Raw genomic sequence first — 24,601 nt, forward strand, 5'->3', positions numbered from 1 at the left:
GTCTTAGGCTGGTTTTGCATAGGTTGTCTGGGAAATATTATAAAATTCACTTTTCTCTCCCCGAACTCAGGATCACGCCCACCCCTCTTGGAGAAGGGAAGAGCACAGTTACCATTGGGCTTGTGCAGGCTCTGACCGCACACCTGAATGTCAACTCCTTTGCCTGCTTGAGGCAGCCTTCCCAAGGACCGACGTTTGGAGTGAAAGGTACTGTCTTTAACAACTAGTGTACTTTTCAGGGCAAAGTTGGGGGGAGAAAATTGTAAAAAGAACATTGTCGACAGATAAAGAGTTAAGACTTTTCAGGGGACCCGGTACATTTCTTCACTGCACACTCCGTACATAGTGGTCACCCCATGTTGGTTCCCCCTGGGCATGAAAAAGAGCAGTGGGAGCTGCCAGGGCTTCACTAGACGCCTCAGGAGCCTGTTCCTGGGGCTGTGTTGCTCAAGGCTCCCGCCTCGAGTGCGGTCTCCCATTTCATCAGGGCCTTCTTTGCCAAGTGATCTTGAAACACGGCCATCCATATCGGTGTTTGATCATCCCAGTCCCGGGGAAAGGTCTTTCCCTCTGCCTTAGTCTCGGCTCATTGGAGTTGCTGTGTGGGGCCTGCAGAGCTCTCTGGAGACGGACTGGCTGTGGACAGCGAGTCATGATGAAATTCCTCCTTGGCCGTGGTTGGGCTGATATCTGGCACTTTCCCATTCATTACTCTTTCTTCCTTGATTTATCATGAAATCATTCCTTAGCTCACTTTACAATGGTGTTTATTGCTGCAATTAGTTTGTCCTTGGCACTTGGTGATTTTTTAAGAATACTGTATTTATATTACTGTTACACATATTAATAACGTATCTCATAAAGTACTGATAACTCACAGAGTGTCATGCATTGTGTAACGGAATGAACACTAGGGTTGGAGCGAGAAGGCCAAGTTTTTGGTCACAGCTGTGTTTCCTACCGCGATGTGACCCTTGGCCACTTGAGCCAGTCACAACCTCTCAGAGCCTCATCTCTGAAAGTCCAAAATGCTGAGAGTGGCACCAGGCTCACCCAGTTGTTGGGAGGATCAAATGAGAAAGCATGTGAAGAACGAGGGCTACTGTCAAGTGTTACACACATGGGCGGTGTTGTTCCTGCTTTAGGAAAGAGAAGTCCTTTTACTCTAACAACCAACATTTTGAGGGATACGCAGCATGACAAATCTCACATACTATTATCTGCAATAAATTGAAGTCTATAATTTACTCATTTGAGGTGGTTATGCGGTGGTTTTTTGGTTTTTGTTTTTTTTTTTTTTTTTTTTTTTCGAGACAGAGTCTCACTTGGTTGCCCAGTGAATGCAGTGGTGAATGCCTGGAATGCAGTGGTGCAATCTCGGCTCACTCCAAACTCCGCCTCCCAGTTTCAAGTGATTCGCCTGCCTCAGCCTCCCGAGTAGCTGGGACTACAGGCGCCCGCCACCATGCCTAGCTAATTTTTGTATTTTTAATAGAGATGGGGTTTCATCATGTTGGCCAGGCTGGTCTCAAACCCCTGACCTCAAGTGATCCGCCCGCCTCAGCCTCCCAAAGTGCTGGGTTTACAGGCATGAGCCACCTCGCCCAGCCACAGTGTATTTTTTTTAAACAAAGTTTTCTTAGATATGAAATCATATACAATTGATTTAGATAAAGTATAGTCACAGAGATCTAATAATAAATTAACAAAGTATTCTCATATCCTGGTATGTTTTACAGTAATGACATCTGCTCTATTTTTACCTTTTTTTTTTTTTTTAAGCAAAGAAACAGGTATAGTTAGACAAAGTGTCAACTTTTTTTTTTTTTTTTTTCTGTTCTGCTTGGATATAACCATTAGTATCTCTCACTGCCTTTTGTTACTTCATCTTGGGTGTGACGCCTCTCTGTTGGGTTTGGGGAGCTGTGTCCCTTGGGCTGCATCCATCGTGGCAGCTGTACTTGGTGACCCGTTTGAAATGCCTCTTGCTCTGTTGTTTAGGAGGAGCCGCGGGTGGTGGATACGCCCAGGTCATCCCCATGGAGGAGGTAAGACCTTGAAGAGATGCAGGTCAGCTATGACTGTGTTTCCTTCCTGACATCTTGTCTCTGCTCCCATCCACACAGGCCCACAGACCCTCATCCATAATCCCAAAGTCATTAAGGCTCTGAAACCCCAAAATGTTTGCATAACCCATGCAGTGACAAATCCTAGTATTTACTGTGATGAGCTATAATTATATGGATTTTGTATGTGCTACTTGGCATGAATATTCATATACATTGCTGTGGAAAAATTATTTTTGATTAACAGGTGCTGACCTGGCCCCTGCTTGGGGTGTTTTACAAATAAACTACATGTAAATAACACTGCCTTCCTAAACTCCAAAAAATTCTGAATCTTGAAACCCTGCTGGCCTTGCGGGTCTGGATGAGAGAATGTGGGTCTGTGCCTCCCTTATCATCGGCTGTACTGCCAAGTTCGCAAAGACTTGACGCTTCCCCTCTGTCAATTCAGGCTCCAGTGCGTGCCTCGGCAGCACAGATACTAAAACTGGAATGACAGAGAGGATTAGCATGGTCCCTGCACGAGGATGACACACAAATTTGTGAAGTGTCCCATTAAAAATAAAAGACTCCAAAATAAAAGAGTTCCAGAGGAAAATGGGCAAAAAGAACTGATGTTGTTAATTCTCACTTCTGTAAGAACTCCACCTTTGTTCCACATAACCTCTTTGTCGCCTGTAACTAACCAGTGACCAGTTCTTTTCAGTTTCATTCTCCGCATCAGCCTTATCATTCGGTGGGGCCTGGGCAATCTTCCAAAACCCAAATCTGAGCAGGTCACTTTCCTGTTCTGTCATTGCCGCCGTTGCCTGTCACCCTCCAGCACAGCACAGGAGGTCCTCGTGGGCGGCTGCTCCTGCTTCTTTGTCCACAGGTCCCCACCTGCCTTCTTCTCTCCACCGCGTCAAGCTCCTTGTAGACCCTTTTTTTGAGACAGAGTTTTGCGTTGTTGCTCAGGCTGGAGTGCAGTGGCACAGTCTCAGCTCACTGCAACCTCTGCCTCCCAGGTTCAAGCAATTCTCATGCCTCAGCCTCCTGAGTAGCTGGGATCACAGGCAACTGCCACTGTGCCTGACTGATTTTTTGTATTTTAGTAGAGACAGGGTTTCACCATGTTGGCCAGGCTTGTCTGGAACTCGTGAGCTCAGGCAATCCGCTGGTCTTGGCCTCCCAAAGTGTTAGGATTACAGGCGTGAGCCACCGTGCCCAGCCCTTGCAGACTCTTTTCCTTTTCTCTCTCGGTTCCAGGATTTTCCCATGCCTGGAACATTCTTCCTTTTCTGTTCTCTTTACCCAATTTAGTCAAGGTTTTTTGTCAAGGTTCTTCTCTACCCCACAGACTCCCTCTATTTTTACGGCTATCTGGTTCAGTTGGCTGTGACGAGTTGTGGGCCTTTCTTGAGGTCCCAGGTCCCAGCATTGAGCAGAGTGCCCAGCACATGGTAGGAACTCACTAGAAAGTACTTGTTGACTTTGTTAAAGGAATAGAAGTGTTTACCCATGGAGGTCTGAGTGTCAGGGAAGCTAAAGAGAAAATCTGTAGAAACTTCAAATACTGGGAATGGGGGTGAGAAAGAGTAGTCCAAGGCACTGCTGAAAAAAATTGTCACAGGCTTCAGGTCAGAATGGGCATGGGTACCATTCACGAGCCAGCAAGACCCAGAACCAGGAGCCCAAATTAGAGATGGTGTACAAGGGGCATACACAGGGGAGTGGCTCGGGTTTAGCCAGCAAATTGGAAGGAAATTGGTGTCCCACCGGTTTAGGGCATCAGCTGCATGGCTTGGAGGAGAGAGCTACTTTTCTTTTCTTTTCTTTTCTTTTCTTTTCTTTTCTTTTCTTTTCTTTTCTTTTTTCTTCATTTTTGAGATGGAGTCTTGCTCTGTGACCCAGGCTGGAGTGCAATGGTGCGATCTCGGCTCGCTGCAACCTCTGCCTCCTGGGTTCAAGTGATTCTTCTGCCTCAGCCTCCCAAGAAGCTGGGATTACAGGCGCCTGCCACCACGCCCAGCTAATTTTTGTATTTTAATAGAGATGGGGTTTCACCGTGTTGGTCAGGCCAGTCTTGAACTCCTGACCTCAGGTGACCCACCCGCCTCGGCCTCCCAAAGTGTTGGGATTACAGGCGTGAGTGCCTCTAGTCTTTTCTTCATCTGTATCCTCCCAGCTCTGAGCACCGTGCCTGACACTTAGTGGATGTTTGTTGACTGTGTGCCAGGCACAGACAATATGTACTGGACGGAATGTAATAAATCACCATAGGGGAAAATGTTAGAATAAATTCCAGATGGACTGAGGACTATGACTGGAAGGATGGGAAGGAGCCGACCTTGTGAAGAATGAGGGAGAGCATTCAGCCAGTGGGAACTGCTGGTGGGAAAGTCCTGAGGCAGGAAAGGGTGTGGCCTATTCAGGGAACTGGAGGACACCAGCGTGGCTGGAGCCCCGTGGGCCAGCGGGAGTGGGGGGTTGAGGTAGAGAAGTGTGCAGGCGCCAGCCCTGTCGAGCGATTGCAATTTGTAGCCAAGAACCTGGATTTTATTTGAAGTGCCAAGGTCAGCCATTGAAGGGCTCTTGACAGATAACACAATGCAGATTGAGTTTTATTAAAATCACCCTGCCTTCTGTGTGATGAAGGGACCAGGGGCCTCTCAGTAGACACGATGAATCCAGGAGGAAGACTATGGAAGTAGCCTAGGGAAAGATGTCAGTGACTTGGCCCAGGATGGGGGCAGTGAGGATGGAAAAGAGGAAAAAACAGTTTAAGATTTGTCTGCTGATGTTTGCAGGATTAGATGTTGGGGGTGAGAAAAGAGGAGGATTCAAGGACAACATCCAGGGTACTGGCTTGAGCAACTCAGTAGACTCATTTGTTGAGGCAGAGAACAGGGGAGTGATGGTATGAGGTTTGAACTGTGTGGTGTGGGGTGTGGTGGAGGGTGGTAGTCAGAAGGAGGGACTCAGTTTAGAGGCCTATGAAACATGCAGGTGGACATCAAGTAGACGGCTGGAAAGAAAAACTTACATTCCAGTTGTGAAATGGCCAAAGAGTTCAATAGAAACATCGGAAAAGAAATATTAACTAAATGCGTATTCATCTTCACCAACAATCAAGTAAATAAATCTACATTAAAACCACTATCAGGCCGGGCACGGTGGCTCATGCCTGTAATCCCAGAACTTTGGGAGGCCGAGGTGGGTGGATCACCTGAGGTCAGGAGTTCAAGACCAGCCTGGCCAACATGGGGAAACCCCGTCTCTACTAAAAATACAAAAAGTAGCTGGGCGTGGTGGCAGGCGCCTGTAATCCCAGCTACTTGGGAGGCTGAGGGAGGAGGATCACTCAAACCTGGGAGGCAGAGGTTGCAGTAAGCCGAGATCATGCCAGTGCACTCCAGCCTGGGCAACAAGAGCGAGACTCCGTCTCTAAATAAATAAATAAAAATAAAACCACTATCAGTTAACATTTTACTTGTCAAATTGACAAAATTGGATTTTTCAAAATAGTTATGATACCAAATTTTGGCAAAGAAATTGAAATGGACTCCCACACACTGCTGGGAAGTGTATGTTGATAAAAACACTTTGGGAAGAAGAGTAGAAATACATATTAAGTGTTTTACCGTGCATATCCTTTGGGCCCAAATAAATTCATTTTTAGTGTACCCTAAGGAAAAAAATGAATGTATGGGAAAATAGATCATTTCAAATTAAATATACTGTCACATAGTTTATAACATTAAAAAATGGGATAATAATAGGACATCAAGTTAACTATATTTTGCAGACTCTTTAATGATGTAAAAATGCTTGCTATATTGAGAGTGTAAGAGCTAAAGTATAAACCGTTATGATGTTATGATTCCAATATTTAAAAGCACAAATATATATTTATAAAATATATAAAGATATGTAATTTTTCATGTTTTCTCCAGTTAACGTTATTTTATGTTATAAAGTAAAATTTTAACAAGAAAATATTTAATCTTCCAAGAAATTAAGGAAATGCAGCTTTAAAAAGAATAACACTTTCTCAACTATTAAATTATTTCTTAGTCTAAAAGTTACTTTATTTCTGAAGTAACTGATCTACTACTAGTGTTTTGCAGATGACACTTCATCTCTTTCAAAAAGCAATTTGGTGATATTATCAAGATCCCAAAGGCCGGGTGTGGTGGCTCATGCCTGTAATCCCAGCACTTTGGGAGGCTGAGGCAGGCAGATCACAAGGTCAGGAGTTCGAGACCAGCCTGGCCAACATGGTGAAACCACATCTCTACTAAAAATACAAAAATTAGCCAAGCGTGGTGGCAGGTGCCTGTAGTCCCAGCTACTTAGGAGGCAGGAGAATTGCTTGAACCCGGGAGGCGGAGGTTGCAGTGAGCTGAGATCATGCCACTGCACTCCAGCCTAGGTGAAAGAGTGCAACTCCGTCTCGAAATAAAATAAAATAAAATAAAAATACTTCATCCCTTTCAAAAAGCAATTTGGTGATATTATCAAGATCCCAAGGGCTGGGCGTGGTGGCTCATGCCTGGAATCCTAGCACTTTGGGAGGCTGAAGCAAGAGGATCACTTGAGCCCAGGAGTCTGAGACCAACCTGGGCAACAGTGAGACTGCGTCTCTACAAAAAAAAAAAAACAAGAAAAGAAAGAAAGCTCATTTAACCTAGTAACTACTCTCCTGAAAATATACTACTCATTAGCAATTAATTTTTTTAAAAAAAGGAAAAGCTATTTGTGTGTATGCTTTATAACTGTGGCCTTCCTTGTAAAAGTGAACATTTGGTAGTAGTGTATGTATCCAGCCTGAAACTTTTGGTACATCTACCATATACAGCCTCTATAAACTATACGAAAGGTTATTATAGAAAAAGTTTTGTGAAAAACGAAACTTGGAAGTTTGTAGGAAGCTGATTTCATGAGTGCTCATGAGACTGGAAGGAAAATAACAGAATGAGTAGAGTCATGAGGGTAAAATAATTTATTTCTCCAAAATTCCGTAATATTTCATATTATTTTATTGTTACTGTTTATTTTATGCCCTGCCTCATTCCAAAGTATATTTGATATGATACTGTTTTCTTGATAATAAAACAATGAATAAACGTAAAGTGAGTGACTGTAAGATTCATTATTAAATGCATCAGAATGCTTTGCCTTAACCTGAGGATGGAAGAAGTTATGATCTGAGCAATTGCTCAAAGGTTCTTTGTTGTGACGTGGAAGACCTTGACCTTGATTTTCTGATTTAGGCGTTCCTATAGACTCAGTTCATTATAAGGATATGTAATTTGTATGCTATTTTATTTATTCAGTCCTTAAATTCCATAGTTGTTTAAAACAAATAGGAAGATGTCTTAGCTGAGCACAGTGGCCCAGGAGCTCATAACCAGCCTAGGCAACACAGCAAGACCCCCGTCTCTACAGAAAATTCAAAAATCAGCCGGGCACAATGGTGTGCACCTATAGTCCCAGCCTACTCAGTAGGCTGAGGTGAGAGGATTGCTTGAGCCCAAGAGTTTGAGAATACAGTGAGCTATGATCATGCCACTGCACTCCAGCTTGGGCGACAAAGCGAGACCCTATTTCTGAAAATAAATAAATAGAAAGATATCTTATTTCTGTAGTTCAACCTTCACTTGACTGGAGACATCCACGCCATCACTGCTGCCAATAACTTGCTGGCTGCCGCCATCGACACAAGGATTCTTCATGAAAACACACAAACAGATAAGGTGAGAAGGATGCCTTGCTAGCCATTTTGGGTATTGTATCCTGGAATTCCTGGATTCTTAAGGAGTTTGTGGAAAGAATTCTGATGTCTGCAGACTCTGAAATGTTATTCAATTCAATTTTGTGATTTTTACATATGTCCCTATTTCCCAAGGAGAAGGAGCCATCCTTTGATCAGATTCTCAAATGGGATTATGAGCACTGCCAAGTTATTGGGAGAATTGTAGTATGTTGTAAAAGCCAAATATTCTCTAAGATGAGTCTTTAGTTTTAAAGATGGTAGGTAGACCAGTTCTCTTCATTCTGGTCACAGGTCCAATCTCTAATCTATTCTAAGGGGATTGGACAGATGTCGTTTTAAGACTAATGTTATGCGGAGCTATTTTAGATGTGCTGAAAAGATGTCAGAGACCCTTATTGGGCTTCATGTGCTTGTAGTTTAAGAGTTAAACCACGTCCCCAAAGGGGACAGCCCACCAGAAGCTAATTCCTCACAGACATAGGACATAGATAAAAGGGGTACCTTCTGGCACGTTTTACAACAAGAGTCCTCACTTTCTTTAATTAAAGTAGTTCCTCAGTGAGTCTTTGCTACATAATCCACATACATCTTCATATGGTAGTTGTAGCGATATAGATCACGAAATATATTTATGCAAACTCTTTGCAATGTGTGTTATTTCAGATCTTGTCAGTTTTATGAAAATGACAGAATTTAAGTCAACATTGTTTATATTAGCCCACAAATTTTAATAGGGTCTTTTATCTAAGTAGTTTGGTTATAAATGCAAAGAATTTTTGTCATATCCTATGAATTGTTCAAGTTCATGGACAATTAACTTTTGTGTGGTCTCATTTTTGTTTGTGTTTTTAGGCTCTGTATAATCGGCTGGTTCCTTTAGTGAATGGTGTCAGAGAATTTTCAGAAATTCAACTTGCTCGGCTAAAAGTAAGTTTCCAGTTAGCAATTCTTTAAAAAGAAAGTATCCTAGAAACACATCAGAAAGATTGTCAAAGCCTGAAATTTTCAACTTAGTTTGACTTTGGTTTTCAGATATCCTTTTGGGTATTAAACTCTATGGAGACCGAATACTGGAGCAGAGAGAGCACAGTGTTCGAAGCCTGAACCCTGGTTCTACACAAAAGAGCCAGGTGGACAAATTAATTAACCTTTTTCCATCTCAGTTTCTTCATCTATGAAATTAGAGGACTGTTTTGCTAATTTATGAGTACCCTAGTCAACTGACAAATTAGCTGGGCACAGGAGCACATACATACCTGTAGTCCGAGCTACGCATGATGCTGACGTGAGAGGTTTGCTTGAGCCAAGGACTTCAAGGTTATAGTGCACCATGATGGCGCCTCTGAATAGCCACTGCATGCCAGCCTGGCCAACACAGCAAGATCCCATCTCTTAAAAAAAAAAATAACAAATTAGAATTTTTGGTGAGTTCTTCTCTTTCTAAAGTGAAATATTTTTATGAAATTTGTTAAATTTCTAGGAAATTATAAGATAACCTTTGAAAACTCATCTATCTCATTTGTGGTTTTTTGTTTTGTTTTGTTTTGTTTTGTTTTTTGAGACAGAGTTTTACTCCTGTTGCCCAGGCTGGAGTGCAGTGGCATGATCTCAGCTCACTGCAACCTCCGCCTCCCTAGTTCAAGTGATTCTCTTGCCTCAGCCTCCCAAGTAGCTGTGATTACAGACACGCACCACTGCGCCCAGCTAAATTTTGTATTTTCAGTACAGATGGGATTTCACCATGTTGGCCAGGCTGGTCTCAAACTCCTGACCTCAGGTGATCCATCCACCTTGCCCTCCCAAAGTGCCGGGATTACAGGCATGAGCTACTGCGCCCAGCCTCATCTATGTTTTTGTTGCAGCAAACACTACAATTATACTTGCTTATGCCATCTTAATTCTTAAAACCTGTCTTAGCTTTTTTCTGATGCCATTTGCTGCCTCTGGTCTTCTAATAATATTGCTTGCTACTAGCCCTGTTTCAGAGACTAAAAAATAACCCTAAATGGTATAACTTACAACCTTACTGGTTGGTATTAAGTGGTTTTAAAAATTCACCTCCTGCCTCTTACTGAACCAAGTTCAGTGTGTTGAAGTAGTGAGTAATTCCATCCTCAGCAGCTGTAACAACATGCAGTTTCTGTTTCCCAGATCTTTTTTATGCTTCATTAAAAACCACTATTTTGCCGGGCACAATGGCTCACGCCTGTAATCCCAGCACTTTGGGAGGCCGAGGCAGGCGGATCCTGAGGTCAGGAGATCGAGACCATCCTGACTAACATGGTGAAACCCCGTCTCTACTAAAAATACAAAAAACTAGCCAGGTGTGGTGGCAGGTGCCTGTAGTCCCAGCTACTCGGGAGGCTGGGGCAGGAGAATGGTGTGAACCCGGGAGGCGGAGCTTGCAGTGAGCCGAGATCGCGCCACTGCACTCCAGCCTGGGCGACAGAGCAAGACTCTGTCTCAAAAAAAAAAAAAAAAAAATCACTATTTTTGTGTGTGTGTGTGTGTGTCTGTGTGTGTGTGTGACAGTCTTGCTCTGTTGCCCAGGCTGGAGTGCAATGGCACAATCTCGGCTCACTGCAACCTCCGCCTCCTAGGTTCAAGCAGTTCTGCTTCGGCCTTCTGAGTAGCTGGGATTACAGGTGCCCACCACCATGCCAGCTAATTTTTTGTATTTTTAGTAGAGACAAGGTTTCACCATGTTGGCCAGGCTGGTCTCGAACTGCTGACCTCAGGTGATCCACCTGCTTCAGCCTCCCAAAGTGCTGGGATTACAGACATGAGCCACCACACCCAGCCAAAAATCACTTTCTTAAAATGTTTTATTTACACAAAATAAATAGGAAGATTTCTTGGCTGGGCATGGTAGCTCACCCCTGTAATCTCTGCACTTTGGAAGGCCAAGACAAGAGGACTGCTTGAGCCCAGGAGTTCATGACCAGCCCAGGCAACATAGCAAGACCCCTGTCTCTACAAAAAATTTAAAAATTGGCTGGGCATTAAAAGTTTTAATTTTTTTTTCTCTTCCATGAATTAGGAATAACTTATTTTGAAACATAGGAATAAACTTAACTTGAATTACCGGTATTTGTATTTGAAAACTAATGAACTGTGGCACCAATTATATGGATGGACAGCAGTTTATGTCTCTTCTGAGCAGGGTACACGGTGGCCACATAGAGCAGCCCAGGGAGCCCCTGGCTGACGCAGCCAGTAGCAGGCACAAGTGGTAGTTAGCTGTATGCTGTCCACTGCAGGACATCTTCAGATCAATCCTTTTCAGAGTCTATTACAAACTCGCAGTATCTTACTCGTAGAAGAAATCTGGCCCTAGGTATTTGTCTGACTTGGCCTAGCCTATAATTCAGTCAAAGTTCAGTTTAGTTTAGTTTTTTTGTTTTTTTTTTTGTTTGTTTGTTTTTTGGTTTTTTGGTTTTTTGAGATGGAGTTTTGCTCTTGTCCAGGCTGGAGTGCAATGGCGCCATCTTGGCACACCGCAACTTCTGCCTCCCAGGTTCAAGAGATTCTCCTGCCTCAGCCTCCCAAGTAGCTGGGATTATAGGCATGCGCCACCAGGCAGGCTAATTTTGTATTTTTAGTAGAGACGGGGTTTCTCCATGTTGGTCAGGCTGGTCTCGAACTGCTGACCTCAGGTGATCCGCCCACCTCAGCCTCCCAAAGTGCTGGGATTACAGGCGTGAGCCACCACACCCAGCTGAGTTTTGATTTTTGTTTTTTGGTTTTTTTGGAGACAGAGTCTTGCTCTGTCACTCAGGCTGGAGTGCAATGGCAGGATCTCAGCTCATTGCAACCTCTGCCTCCCAGGTTCAAGTGATTCTCCTGCCTCAGCCTCCCAAGTAGCTGGGATTACAGGTGCTCTCCACCATACCTGGCTAATTTTTTTTTGTATTTTTAGTAGAGACGGGGATTCATCATGTTGGCCAGTCTGGTCTCGAACTCCTGACCTCAGGTGATCTGCCTGCCTTGACCTTCCAAAGTGCTAGGATTACAGGCGTGAGCCACCGCACCTGGCCCAGTTTAGTTTTTTTTTTTGTTTGTTTCTTTGCTTGTTTGTTTTGAGACGGAGTTTCGCTCTTGTTGCCCAGGCTGGAGTGCAGTGGCACGATTTCGGCTCACTGCAACCTCCGCCTCCTGGGTTACAGCAATTCTCCTGCCTCAGCCTCCCAAGTAGCTGGGATTACAGGCATGCGCCACCATGCCCGGCTGATTTTTGCATTTTTAGTAAAGATGGGGTTTCTCCATGTTGGTCAGGCTGGCTGCGAACTCCTGACCTCAGGTGATCTGCCCACCTCGGCCTCCCAAAGTGCCAGTTTAGTTTTTTAAAAGGCTTTACCAATCATGGAGAAAATAAAATTAGAGGGATAATTTTGGTGACCCTTTGCTTTCTGTTGCTTCTCAAACTTCTCACCTTTTTTCTTCTTAATCATTAGAAACTGGGAATAAATAAGACTGATCCGAGCACACTGACAGAAGAGGAAGTGAGTAAATTTGCCCGTCTTGACATCGACCCATCTACCATCACGTGGCAGAGAGGTGGGTGCTGGGGAGATGCCAGCAGGCTGATGGCCAGGTGGGGAGGCATGTTCGAGCCGAAGCGCTTAAATTCAGAAACTTACAGTTTGATCCTGTCCAATGATCTTCCCAGCCTGTGCTTCATATTCCCACCATTTATTTCAGTTACTATTATCGTACCACCCTCCCTTATCCTTGCCTCCAATTAAAACAAAAATTCTGTCCAGGCTCAATCCCATCTTCTCCCATGTCTTCCAAATTTCCAAGGAAAATTACCTAATTTTCTCTTCTGTTTCTCTCTCCTTTGGCCTCTTGTCTCTATATTAAGAAACAAAACAAAACAAAACAAAATTTTTTTAAAGACCATGCCTCCCTGGCTTTGTCCTGCTCCTCTTCCACCCACCATCCCACCTTCTTCTGTTCACTTCCTTACCACTGGCTCTCGGCAGCTCTCTGTGTGTTTCCAGTGCTGGATGTTCCTCCAAGTCTGATATGTGCTTTCATCCACTTAACGAGGCATCCCTCCACCGCTTCAAATGCAGCTGGGTGGACTCCCCATGAGCTCCCCACCACCTCGACTTCCCTGCTTCCCTCTCAGCTGTGATGTCCCCTTCCTTCTCCCACACTGCCCTCAGTCTCATTGCTCACTATGGGATGAGACAGAGGGAAGTGCACTAAACAGGAAATCAGGAGCCCTGAGTGTGTGTCTCCCCTGCCACTGACTCACTGCATGACCTCGAGCAAGTCGCATGCATGTTCTTGGCGTTGGCGATGGAGATGGTCACATACGCTGCACAGAAACACGGGAACCACACTTTATGAACCCTACACAACTGCAGAAATGTTCGATGGCATGGATCCCTGATTCTTCCTGTATTATTCTTCTCATACTTCTGCCCTCATTTACCTCTTTATACTCACATTTGGAACATATTTATCAGATGCGCATTTTATAGCAGTTCCCGACTAATAGATTATCTTGCTTCCGTTTCCATCCCCCAGTTCAGAGGGTTCACATTAACAGAGATATCCCGTTGTGATCAGAGGCCTCCAGTGGCTCCCCACATCTTGGGTGATACAGTTGCCGTCGCAGAGCTTGGCCTTCAGGACACCCGCAGTGGCTTCCCTCCCTCTGCTCCCTGCCTGCTTTCTAGTCAGGAGTGCCGACCGCTGTCCTGCTGCCAGCCCTAGCTGGGCCATCTCCATCCTGTCTCCTGCCTAGGCCAGTCTTGCCCTCCAAGATGCACCCAGGTCTCGTCCCTTCAGGGAGCTTCCCTTCTGGGAATCCACCCAGCCAGTCCATTAAGAATTTAGTGTTATCCCACAAACCATAAGGTAGAGAGACAAAGACCAGAGACTAAGCGTTGGCTCTGCCGTTTATGAGCTGCACAACTTTGGACAGACTGCTCACTCATTTTCCTCATCTTTAAAATGGAATCATAATTCCAGCTGCCTTGCTGGGAGGCTTCACTGAAACATGAGCATCCTTTCCAGACCCAAAAGCTCTGCCCACACGATCATCAGAAGTCACTGTGGTGATAGATGTATTGAGTAGAGTTTTTCGTTTGTTGTTATTTTGAGACAGAGTCTCACTTGCTCTGTCACCTAGGCTGAAGTGCAGTGGTGCGGTCTAGGCTCACTGCAACCTCTGCCTCACTGGCTCAGTCGATTCTCTTGCCTCACCCTTACGAGTAGCTGGGATTACAGGCACACACCACCACACATGGCTAATTTTTGTATTTTACTAGAGATGGGGTTTCACCATGTTGGCCAGGCTGGTCTGGAACTCCTGACCTCAAACGATCTACCCACCTCAGCCTCCCAAAGTGCTGGGATTACAGGCGTGAGCCACTGTGCCTGGCTTGGGTAGTTTTTTTGAGTGTCTTTGTCTCCCAAACTAAACTAAAATCTCCTTGGAAACTTTGTGGGTTTTTTTGGGTTTTTTTTTTGTTTTTTTTTTTTTTGAGACAGGGCCTCATTCTGTCACCCAGGTTGGAGTGCAGTGGTGCAATCTCCACTCACTGCAAGCTCCGCCTCGCAGGCTCAAGCAATTCTCCTGCCTCCGCCTCCCGAGTAGCTGGAGGCTGTGCACCACAACACTCAGCTAATTTTCGTATTTTTAGTAGAGATGGGGTTTCGTCATGTTGCCCAGGCTGGTCTCAAACTCCTGAGCTCAGGTAATCTGCCTGCCTCAGCCTCCCAAAGTGCTGGGATTACAGACATGAACCACTGCACCCAGCCCTAGAAACTTTCAAGGATACATTTTTCATTTCGAAATAAATAATAACATTATAGAGATTTTGGAAATGTCTCAAAAGAATTTTAAAAACCTTGCTATACTAATAAAACTACTATTCATAGTTTTTTGTGTACATCTAGTTTTTTGGTATAACTCTAGTTATAACTTAAGTGTATAGATTTTATATCCTACAAGTTTCATTGATTTATATCATAAGCATTTTGTATTTTGTTAGCTCTTTGTTGTAATGGCCTTTTTAAATACTCTAGAATATTCCTTTGTAGATGAACCACAACTTACTTAAGCAAGGCTCAGTTCTTGAAAACACCAATAGCATTTTAAATAATGGACATGAATACTTTAAGCATTTTATTGAGAAGCCTACATATTTTCTCTGAAAATTTTTTTATAACTAGGAAGATTTATTATTAAAATGTCATCATGTCCAAAATGTATTGTCATCTTTTTTTTTTTTCAAAGCATTGGTGATTTTGTGTTACTCTTCAAAACTTTTTTGGAGGTTTATTGATGATAGGAAAATCACGAAGGTGGAAATTAGTGTATTTTAAACCAAGCATATGGATGTGCTAAAAGAGAAAGTTTTATGCCAATTGGTATTCTTTGGTATCTGCTTTGGGGCTCCAGCCTGAGCAGCCATCAGAAACAGGGCAATGGCTTAGACAAGGATCTTGGAAGAGAAAGGCTACATCATCTTTTATACCTGGGTCTGGTCTGCAATTGGTTTCTCTCTGGAGCCAGGAAGGACTGAAGTGTTTTGTGGTTATGAATCACTTTTAATGGAAGTGACAACTTTACAAAATTATTCCAGAAAAAAATTTGAATTCCATTATTGTTCAGGGCACTGAAGTAAAGAAAACTTTATTGCTGTGGACAAGCTACCTGGTCAGAGGAATTTGGAATGACATTTGATAAGTAGTTTGGCTCTTATGACCATGAATTAATATCAGAAAAAAACTCTTCATCAAAAGAATTTAGAACATTTGCTAGTAGGGTTTTTTGGCTTAAACCTAGAAATAATGTAACCGTTGTGATGAGATTGGATCCTTATTTGATTTGAAAACTAGAGCAGGACAGTCAGGGTGCACGGTGGTGGGAGTGAGACCCTCTTCTCAGGCCATATGGATGTTGTGCCATTTAATGACCACCCCTTCCTTTCAGCCTGTGTACAAAATCTGATGATTGTTTCATCTTTTGTTTTGAGACGGAGTCTCACTCTCTTGCCAGGCTGGAGTGCAGTGGTGCGATCTCGGCTCACTGCAACCTCCGACTCCTTGGATCAAGCGATTATCCTGCCTCAGCCTCCCGAGTAGCTGGGACTACAGGCATGCGCCACCATGCCCAGCTAATTTTTGTATTTTTAGTAGAGATGGGGTTTCATCATGTTTGCCAGGATGGTCTCGATTTCCTGACCTTGTGATCCGCCTGCCTCAGCCTCCCAAAGTGCTGGGATTACAGGCGTGAGCCACCGCTTCCAGCAGATTGTTTCATCTTATGCCTCATACCGAAAGTTTAAAGGCCTCATGTTCCTGGACCCAGAGTGGAAGAAGGAACCCACAGACCTTTCCAGAAATGCTTAACATAAACAGAAGAAAATGTAGACATATAGCCATTTTGTTACAGAGCACAATTTTGTACAGATGAGCTTCTGCCTGTCCGAGCCCCGGGGCCTCACAGGCTTGCCGTCTCTCCATCTCCCTCGCATGCCCAACTCCTGGCCATGGACCAACGGCCCACAAGCCTCCCTCAGCCTCAGGGAATCAACCATCAAGTGGCTGGTTCCTTGCCCCGACAATGCTCTAGGGAATCAGTACTGTGTCTTCCACTGGAGCCGAAACAGTGGACCTGCCCCTGATTGAACACCTTGTACTGCCAGGCTCTTAGCCAATATTGGCTGTTTCATCAGCCATTAGGCATACTGTGGATGTTCCTTAGGACATAGCACTTAGTATAGTCAGCACAGTAGTACTAAAAGGGATGATCCAGAGCAAAAAATAAGCAAACGGATCTCCCCCTGCTGCCTCCACCTCCACACCCACTGGCATTGTCCTAGCATGCCTTACATCAGAGGCTGGCACTGTCTTCACTATATCTCTGTACAGCTGGCTCGGGACTAGGCACAAGTGGCCCCTCAATACATACTCCAGGAGTGAATAAGTGTTTCTTATTCCGCCTTTAGTTCTATCATTCAGAAACCAGGAATTCCATTTTGGATCACTAACTTAGGGTTACTTTCTAGTATCTTTCTTGTGGGCTGGACTTTAACCTCCCACATTTCTTATGTATCACTGATGCATCACTTACCGGGCATGTTAAAGGCAGAGGTGGGCTTTGGAGGCCACTGATTCTAGTTGATCTTGCCAGACATTTTTTTTTCTTTTTTTCTCTTTGCTAAATAAAAAACAGCTGAATTTCTCTTGTTGATTTTAAAGAAATTTGATAAAAAGATTCCCTCAATCTGGTACCAAGATCGTGTATACTACAGAGCAAGAAAGATGTTTTTAGTTGATTGACTTTGCACCCCATGTACATCTTGGGAAGAACAGTGGTGGCTGATGATACTATTGAAAAGCAGGCCTTTCATTTTGTATATGCTCTGCTTATAGCTGAAAAACTCATAAAGAAGGTTTCTGTGTGTTTATATGAGTGTCAGTTGGTGTTTGTGTGAGGGTGTGAGTGTGTCTGAGTGTGTGTGAGAGAGAGGGAGCTTGTTATAAAGACTAACAACAGCCGAGTCAGGGAACAGCCACAGGCCAAGGGGGCAAGCCGGCCTGCTAGTGCTTTGCGTGTGAAAGAAAAGGTTAACTTTCTTCCTCCTACGGATGCCTGTAGTACCAAATACGTAATTTCCATCACCATTTTCATCAGTGCTATATCGTATACATTGAGTAAAGTGGATCTAAATTGTCAATGTGGACAGCTTGTTATTTGAAACTGCATAAATTAACAAAGTCAGTGTCCTGGCTTTGCTTTGTTGCATTGGTATTCACTAAACCAAACCTAATTTTCACAAAATGTAAATAACTGCAATTCTTGTTTTATTTTGTTTTGAGACAGGGTCTTGGCCGGGTGCAGTGGCTCACGCCTGTAATCCCAGCACTTTGGGAGGCCGAGGTAGGTGGATCACATGAGGTCTGCAGTTCAAGACCAGCCTGGCCAACATGGCAAAACCCCATCTCTTCTAAAAATACAAAAAATTAGCCAGGCGTGGTGGCAGGCGCCTGTAATCCCAGCTACTTGGGAGGCTGAGACAGGAGAATCGCTTGATCCCAGGAGGCGAAGGTTGTAGTGAGCCGAGATCACGCCATTGCACTTCAGCCTGGGTGACAAAAAAAAAAAAAGAGAGACAAGGTCTCACTTCCGTCTCCCAAATGGGAGTGCAGAGACACAGTCATGGTCATTGCAGCCTCAACCCCCCAGACTCAAGCGATTCTCCCACCTCATTTTTGTATTCTTTGTAGAGACAAGGTCTCACTGTGTTGCCCAGGCTGTTCTCAAATTCCTAGGTGATCCTCCCGCCTCGGCCTCCCAAAGTGCTGGGAGGTGTGTGCCACCACACCCAGCCAATAACTGAAATTCAAATAAGCCAGTGAAGAAAGTAAAGAGAACTGGTGCTTTCTCTAATCACCATTCACCCCCCACCCCGGCCCCCCACAATACTACTTTATTTACTTTTGCTTTTTAAAATTGTGATAAAATATACATAACGTAATACTTTTCCCCATTTGTAAGCACACAATTCATGGCATTAAATACATTCACAATGGTTGCACTACCATCACTATCTATACCCAGAACCTTTTCATTATCCCCAACAAAAACTCCTTATCCATTAAATAATTACTCCCCTCTTCTGCCCCTGCCTATTCTAGGTGCCTGATATAAGTGGACTCATATAGTACTTGCCTTTCTGTATCTGGCTTATTTCACTATGCACCGTGTTTTCAACATCCATTCATGTATCAACATGACCTTCTTTTATAGCCGTATAATATTCCATTGCCTGTCTGTGCCACATTTTGTTTATCCATTCACCTGTTGGTCGCTTCCTCCTTTTGACTATTTTGAATAGTGCTGCTATGAACATGGGTGTACAGATATCTGAGTGTCTCCTTTTGGTTCTTTCGGGTAATGCCAAGAAGGGAAGTTGCTGGTTGGGTTTTTTGTTGGTTTTTTTTTTTTTTTTTTGAGAGGGAGTCTCACTCTGTCGCCCAGGCTGGAGTACAGTGGTACAATCTCAGCTCACTGCAACCTCCGCCTCCCAGGTTCAAGTAATTCTCCGGTCTCAGCCTCCTGAGTAGCTGGGATTACAGGCACGTACCACCACGCCTGGCTAATTTTTATATTTTTAGTAGAGATGGGGTTTCACCATGTTGGCCAGGCTGGTCTCAAACTCCTGACCTCAAGTGATCTGCCCGCCTCAGCCTCCCAAAGTGCTGGGATTACAGGCATGAGCCACCGTGCTTGGCCTCCAGGGGATATTTTTTTGTTTATTTGATTCTTTCTCTGTGTCTACTCCCTAGATGGTCAGCTTGGGGGAGCCTGACCCTTTCTCTTTTACCCTCTGCAACTTCCCGAGCATCAGAACAATGCCAGACACACACCAGGTGGCTGGTCCATATTTGTCGACTGAAGAACTAATCTGTTCTCTTTCAGTATTGGATACAAATGACCGATTTCTACGAAAAATAACCATCGGGCAGGGAAATGCAGAGAAGGGCTATTCTCGGCAGGTAGGTGGTGCTTTCTTCCCGCTCTGTTCTTATGTTCATTTCTACTGGCCTGGGAGCTCACTCTTTGCCTTTCTTGTCTCATCCCCAACTTATTGTGGCCAGTGGTTCTCTCACTGTTTCAGGCTCTCAGCAGGGCTGGGAGAGGATCAGAAGACATAGAGGCTCCAGTGTCTTTTTACCATCTTTTCTATGTATGTTTATTTCATTTTGTTTTTCTCATGTATGTTTCCAATTGTGTTTCTAGGAAGAGCCACTCAGGGTATTCTTTGAATATAAATTCTTACTTATTTTATTGGGAACCACCCAGGTAATACTACATCTGCATAACGGATAAATCTCAGACACATTACTCAAATTTCATGTATCAAAGAACAAACACCTAGTTATTAGACTTAATAGCATGAGGATTTTTTAAAGGATAATGGCTTATTAATACAAAAATGGCTTATTAATAAAATACAGAGAATGCAGAAGAAAAATTATGTCTGACTTCATTGTAATAGATATTGGATGTGCGTCAATGGCACTTAGGGAATACAAATTAATTCCTATGATTTTCCATCCAGGCACAGTGGGGTTCTAAATTGTGTTGTGTTTTTTTTTCTTTTGAATTGATTATAAAATGTACATTTAAGAACAGTTTTAGATTTCTGTCCTTTATGTTAAGTTTTTATTAGTGAAAAAAGAGTCACCGTACTATAAGAACCAATCCTGACACCAAATAGACTTGTGACCTTTTGAAGTGTCTTGAATTAAAAAGTGAATGTAGGTATTGGATTAAGAAGAGACACTAAGTTCGTGGACCTTGTCTCCTCCCAGTCCTGTAACTTACACACACACACAAACAGATTTCAAATATCCATACTAGCAAACTGGAATCATTGCCATGAAGTTTTAGATAGTTCTGAAAAATAGGAAGATGGAATTAGATTGATGAATAAAAGGACAGCCCAAAATATGGTGGACTTCCATCCTTAACAAGCATTCTTACCTTTCATGTTCTTAGCCTCTCCTGCTAAAGTGGGAGCTTTATAAAAGCAGAGGTTATTCCCCCTTTTTTTTTTTTTTTGAGACGGAGTCTCGCTCTGTCGCCCAGGCTGGAGTGCAGTGGCGCAATCTCGGCTCACTGCAAGCTCCGCCTCCCGGGTTCATGCCATTCTCCTGCCTCAGCCTCTCCAAGTAGCTGGGACTACAGGCGCTCGCCAACACGCCTGGCTAATTTTTTGTATTTTTAGTAGAGACGGGGTGGTTATTCCCCTTTTTATTTGCTGCTGTATTCCCTATGCTCAGAACAGAACTTTGTTACATACAGTCGTAAGTGTTCAGTAAATATTTGTTGAACAAATGAGTAGAATAAGTAAAAGACAATTTATGGATACAGAACTAAAATGCCAACATAAAAAGATATTCATGAATAATCATAAAACTGCGAATTGAAATAATGGAGTATGATTTACCTAGGAGCTTGTCAAGTGAAAATAGTAGGTACTAAATGCTAGTGAGGATGCAATGAAATGGGGGCATTTATGCAGCGTTAGGGGGAGTAGAAATCCTTTTTGGATGAGTTTGTTGTTACTAAAATTTGAAATGACCCAACAATTACAACTTTGGAACTAAAAATATTTTAATGAAAAGAACAAGAAAATGTGTAACGTGCAGGAAATAATTCTATTGGGATATTTGTTGTGCCATTATTTGCAGTGGTGAAAATTGGAAACAATCCAAACGTCCAACAGTAGGGATGGCTGCATATATTTGGTCTGCCATTTTGTCCCATGGGAGAGCTGAAATTAATAAATGTGTGTATAGGTGTCATGACATGAGTAGAGAGCTCTCATACACATTGGAAAGGTTGTAAAAACCATTTTAAAACTTCAAAGTAAAATACTGATAGTGTAAACCTGTTTAAGAAAATCCCAGCGTGTTTACCTACATTATAGGCACTTACAACTTATTTGTGTATATAAGTGCCTAGAATGAAAAGTAGAAAGATGTATACCAGCTGTTGGCATTAGTTGCCTGTGTAACGAAAGCGAGTATTGAAAAGGCCCTTTCTCTGCATAGTTTTTTACTGTTTAGGTACTGGAAAGATGGAGGATTCACAGTGGCCTTGATTTCAGTGCCTACTCTGTGCATTGTATTGACAGTTCCGTTACATATATTAGCACATTTCATTTGTAAAGCTGATTTACAAATGAAGAAATTGGGATGTTATGTTAAAAAAACTTGCCCAAGGTTATATCTTGTGTTGCTTTGTGCATAGATATTTTTAAGTAAAAAGGGGTTATAGTGTATTTAAGAGCTTTAACTGCTTTTTATTTATCATAAGACCGTAGTGAAGACATCTTTTTAGGTCAGTAAAAGTAGACCTGTATCTTCATTTTTAATGACCACATCATATCTCATAGAGGTACCATAGTAGATTCAGCCATTTCCCTGTTAATGAACATGTAGAGTCTTTGCAGTTTTGGGCTATCACAAGTAAGCTGTAGTAAGTATACACATATATTTGTGTGTATACTTGATAACATCCTTAGGATTTTATTCCAGATGTGTGATTGCAGAGTCAAAGAGGATACAAATTTCCAATGTTGACACATGTTTTGACATTAACTTCCAGGAAATTCATACCAATTCACATCCTTGCCAATATCCCATATTGGCCTTTGTTTAAATGTGTGCTGAATCCCTTATTTGCCCTATTGTGATTATTATGCATTGCATACCTGTATCAGAATACTTCATGCAATCCCTAAGTATATACACCTACTATATACCTACAAAATGAAAAGGTAAATGCTAAATCAATAAATGTGTGATAATCTGATAAACAATAAAAATTTCATTTGCATCTTTATATGATTTTGAGATATTTTATTTGCAAAACAAAAATGAGCAGCCTTCCGCTATGCCCATCATTTAGTCATTAAAGTGAATAACAGTGATACTTTAATTGACCCAGTTGGTTTCATATTTTTTAAGCTCAAGATGCGAAATTTTGTAATTGTAACAATTACGAATGAAGAGCTTGAATATGGATTATATATTATTCTTATTTACACAGCTAATATTTCAAGAATATATCTAGTCTCATGATGTTTTGTACAGAAAATCTCAATATTTTTTAGTCATTTTCTCATATGCACTGTTTATAATAGAATGGTAGTATAGAGAACTCTAAATTTCATACAATGAAAAACCACTTATGTTTGGAATGAGTTATATTGAGAATGTAATAATTGAATATAGTTGTATTTGACTTTCAGGTAATATTTTTTCACTAAAACAGTGACTAATGCAATCTCAACCAGGAAGTAGCCAGAAAGCTCCTTATTTCCTTCATTTCCTTACTTGTCAGTGACGGAAATGGATAATAAAATATCTCATAAGGTGATCCCACCAGGGCACAGCCATTCTCTCTCTGCGTAAGCTTGAACTTTTCTGGCTCACACTCCCCTTGGGAAGAAGAGAATTAAGCTGGGGCATAATGAAGTGGTTCTGTCCAGAGAGACATTCCTAGTGGCTGAATTATGAGGAGGAGGAAGTACACATTCCTGTGTCCCTTTTATTCCATGTTGGACTTTGTACAACATGGAGCCAGAGCCAAGAGATGGGAATAGGAAGTCCTAGAACTTTTTGCAAAAAGTCTCTGCTCTCTAGCTTTCACTGCTGAAAGCTTCAAGATCTGATGTGGCCATACCCTCCCGGGCAGCTGAAAATTGAGTCTGTGCCACCAGTTGACTGGGGTGCCCTCCCTGCTGTGTTCAGACCCAGCTCTGGGAAAGTAGCCTCACATGCAGGAAGCCAGCATCTTTCACTGCCCCTTGTCTCTGTGCCAGACAGACAATGCAGCCTTCTTGACAGACCTATTACTAACAAGGGAGGTGGTCCATAGGCTAGTCATTAATTCAGTTGATGCATATTGTGTGCCTACTGGGTTTCATGCTCTTTGCTGGGGATTCAGAAGTGAACCTGCCTAATATAGTCCCTGCTTTCATGGCACTTACGGTCCAGTGGTAGACTGATAATGACCACACTAGACTGATAATGACATTAGTAATCAATTAAGTCTGAGACATGCTACAACAGCAAACCATGTGGTAGTGCTGTGAGTGGGTGTAACAGGGGTCCTAACTCAGCCCACCCTTTGCTGAGCAGAGCATGGCAAAGAGCACATTCCCCCTGGGAGGCCACCCTAGGGAGCACCAGGCACAAACCCTGCATGGTCCAGACACGCAGAAAACTGATGGGATTGCATGTATGGCCTTTTGAGGGCAGACCCTCTGGGCCTGTGGTTGCTTCATGGCTGCAGTCCAGCTCCTTGTGGGAATGACCATCCCATTGGCACTGTCGCTGACCACTACCTGTGTTTGGGCTGGTTCAGGCGCAGTTTGACATCGCAGTGGCCAGCGAGATCATGGCAGTGCTGGCCCTGACGGACAGCCTTGCGGACATGAAGGCACGGCTGGGAAGGATGGTGGTGGCCAGTGACAAAAGTGGGCAGCCTGTGACAGCAGATGATTTGGTGAGTGTTTCCAACCTGGAAGCTTCAGGGAGTGGATGGTCCTCGTTCTTTGTTACCAGAAAAAGAAAAGTTTTCTTCCTTTTATCAGTGGGTGTAATGAGGATACAGAAAAAGTTTCCACACACACATTTCTTCCCCCACAAGCATGTTTGCCTGACTGCTTCCTAATGTTCTCACAGTCATATATGACGTGCTTATACCTGGCTGCAACAAAAACACGTGAAATGTATTTCAGGAGCTTTCCACCATCCTTGCCAATCCTGATCCCTGCTTCTGCCTGGGCTAGGGAGGAGTCATCCCCTTGCAGTCACTTGGTAACTTTTAAAAAATGTACCTTGTATGCCTGCCTGAAATTGAGGGCAAATCACCTTTCCAAGGAACAGAAGGAAGTGGCTCTGCTTCCTTGAACAGGAAGATAAAGTTAAAATTGGCACATTTCTGGCACCAGCCTGGCTTATTATTTAATTTGGGGCCTTTGATTTGGGTTTCATATTGTAAAAGCAAATCTCTGCCTCAATCAGTCTTGCTTTTCTAATTCCCCTTTGAGTAGTTGTGTTGCTTTCTTGCTTTTCTAGTTCCCCTTTGAGTAGCTGTAGTGCTTTCTGTAAAGCTTTCATGGAACAGCATTGCCTTTTTTAGTGCTTTTTCTAATTGGCACGCTAATCTTCTTTTCTTCTTCGTCTTAGTAGTATAATAACAACCTTTCTTGTTAACTTTTTTTTTTTT

At 43.1% G+C, this 24,601-nt stretch overlaps 1 protein-coding gene and 1 pseudogene across 6 annotated transcripts in view; both read left to right on the forward strand.

Moving 5' to 3' along the window:
* The window catches only part of MTHFD1L (methylenetetrahydrofolate dehydrogenase (NADP+ dependent) 1 like), a 312,601-nt gene that overhangs the window by 71,231 nt on the left and 216,769 nt on the right, over positions 1–24,601 (forward strand). For 3 of the 6 annotated variants that reach the window (XM_063632271.1, XM_063632270.1, XM_063632272.1), the window contains exons 12-19: positions 71–207; positions 2,002–2,048; positions 7,697–7,804; positions 8,677–8,751; positions 12,279–12,381; positions 17,675–17,731; positions 19,274–19,350; positions 23,735–23,875. In XM_063632271.1, coding sequence (XP_063488341.1) covers positions 71–207; positions 2,002–2,048; positions 7,697–7,804; positions 8,677–8,751; positions 12,279–12,381; positions 17,675–17,731; positions 19,274–19,350; positions 23,735–23,875 — 745 coding nt within the window. The remainder of the gene's footprint in view (positions 1–70; positions 208–2,001; positions 2,049–7,696; positions 7,805–8,676; positions 8,752–12,278; positions 12,382–17,674; positions 17,732–19,273; positions 19,351–23,734; positions 23,876–24,601) is intronic. The other 3 variants (XR_010119055.1, XM_055267460.2, XM_055267463.2) reach the window with 1 other exon arrangement.
* Positions 2,528–2,628, forward strand: LOC129477878 (uncharacterized; annotated as a pseudogene).

The sequence above is a fragment of the Symphalangus syndactylus genome, chromosome 2, assembly GCF_028878055.3.
Source record: "Symphalangus syndactylus isolate Jambi chromosome 2, NHGRI_mSymSyn1-v2.1_pri, whole genome shotgun sequence".
NCBI lineage: Eukaryota > Metazoa > Chordata > Mammalia > Primates > Hylobatidae > Symphalangus > Symphalangus syndactylus.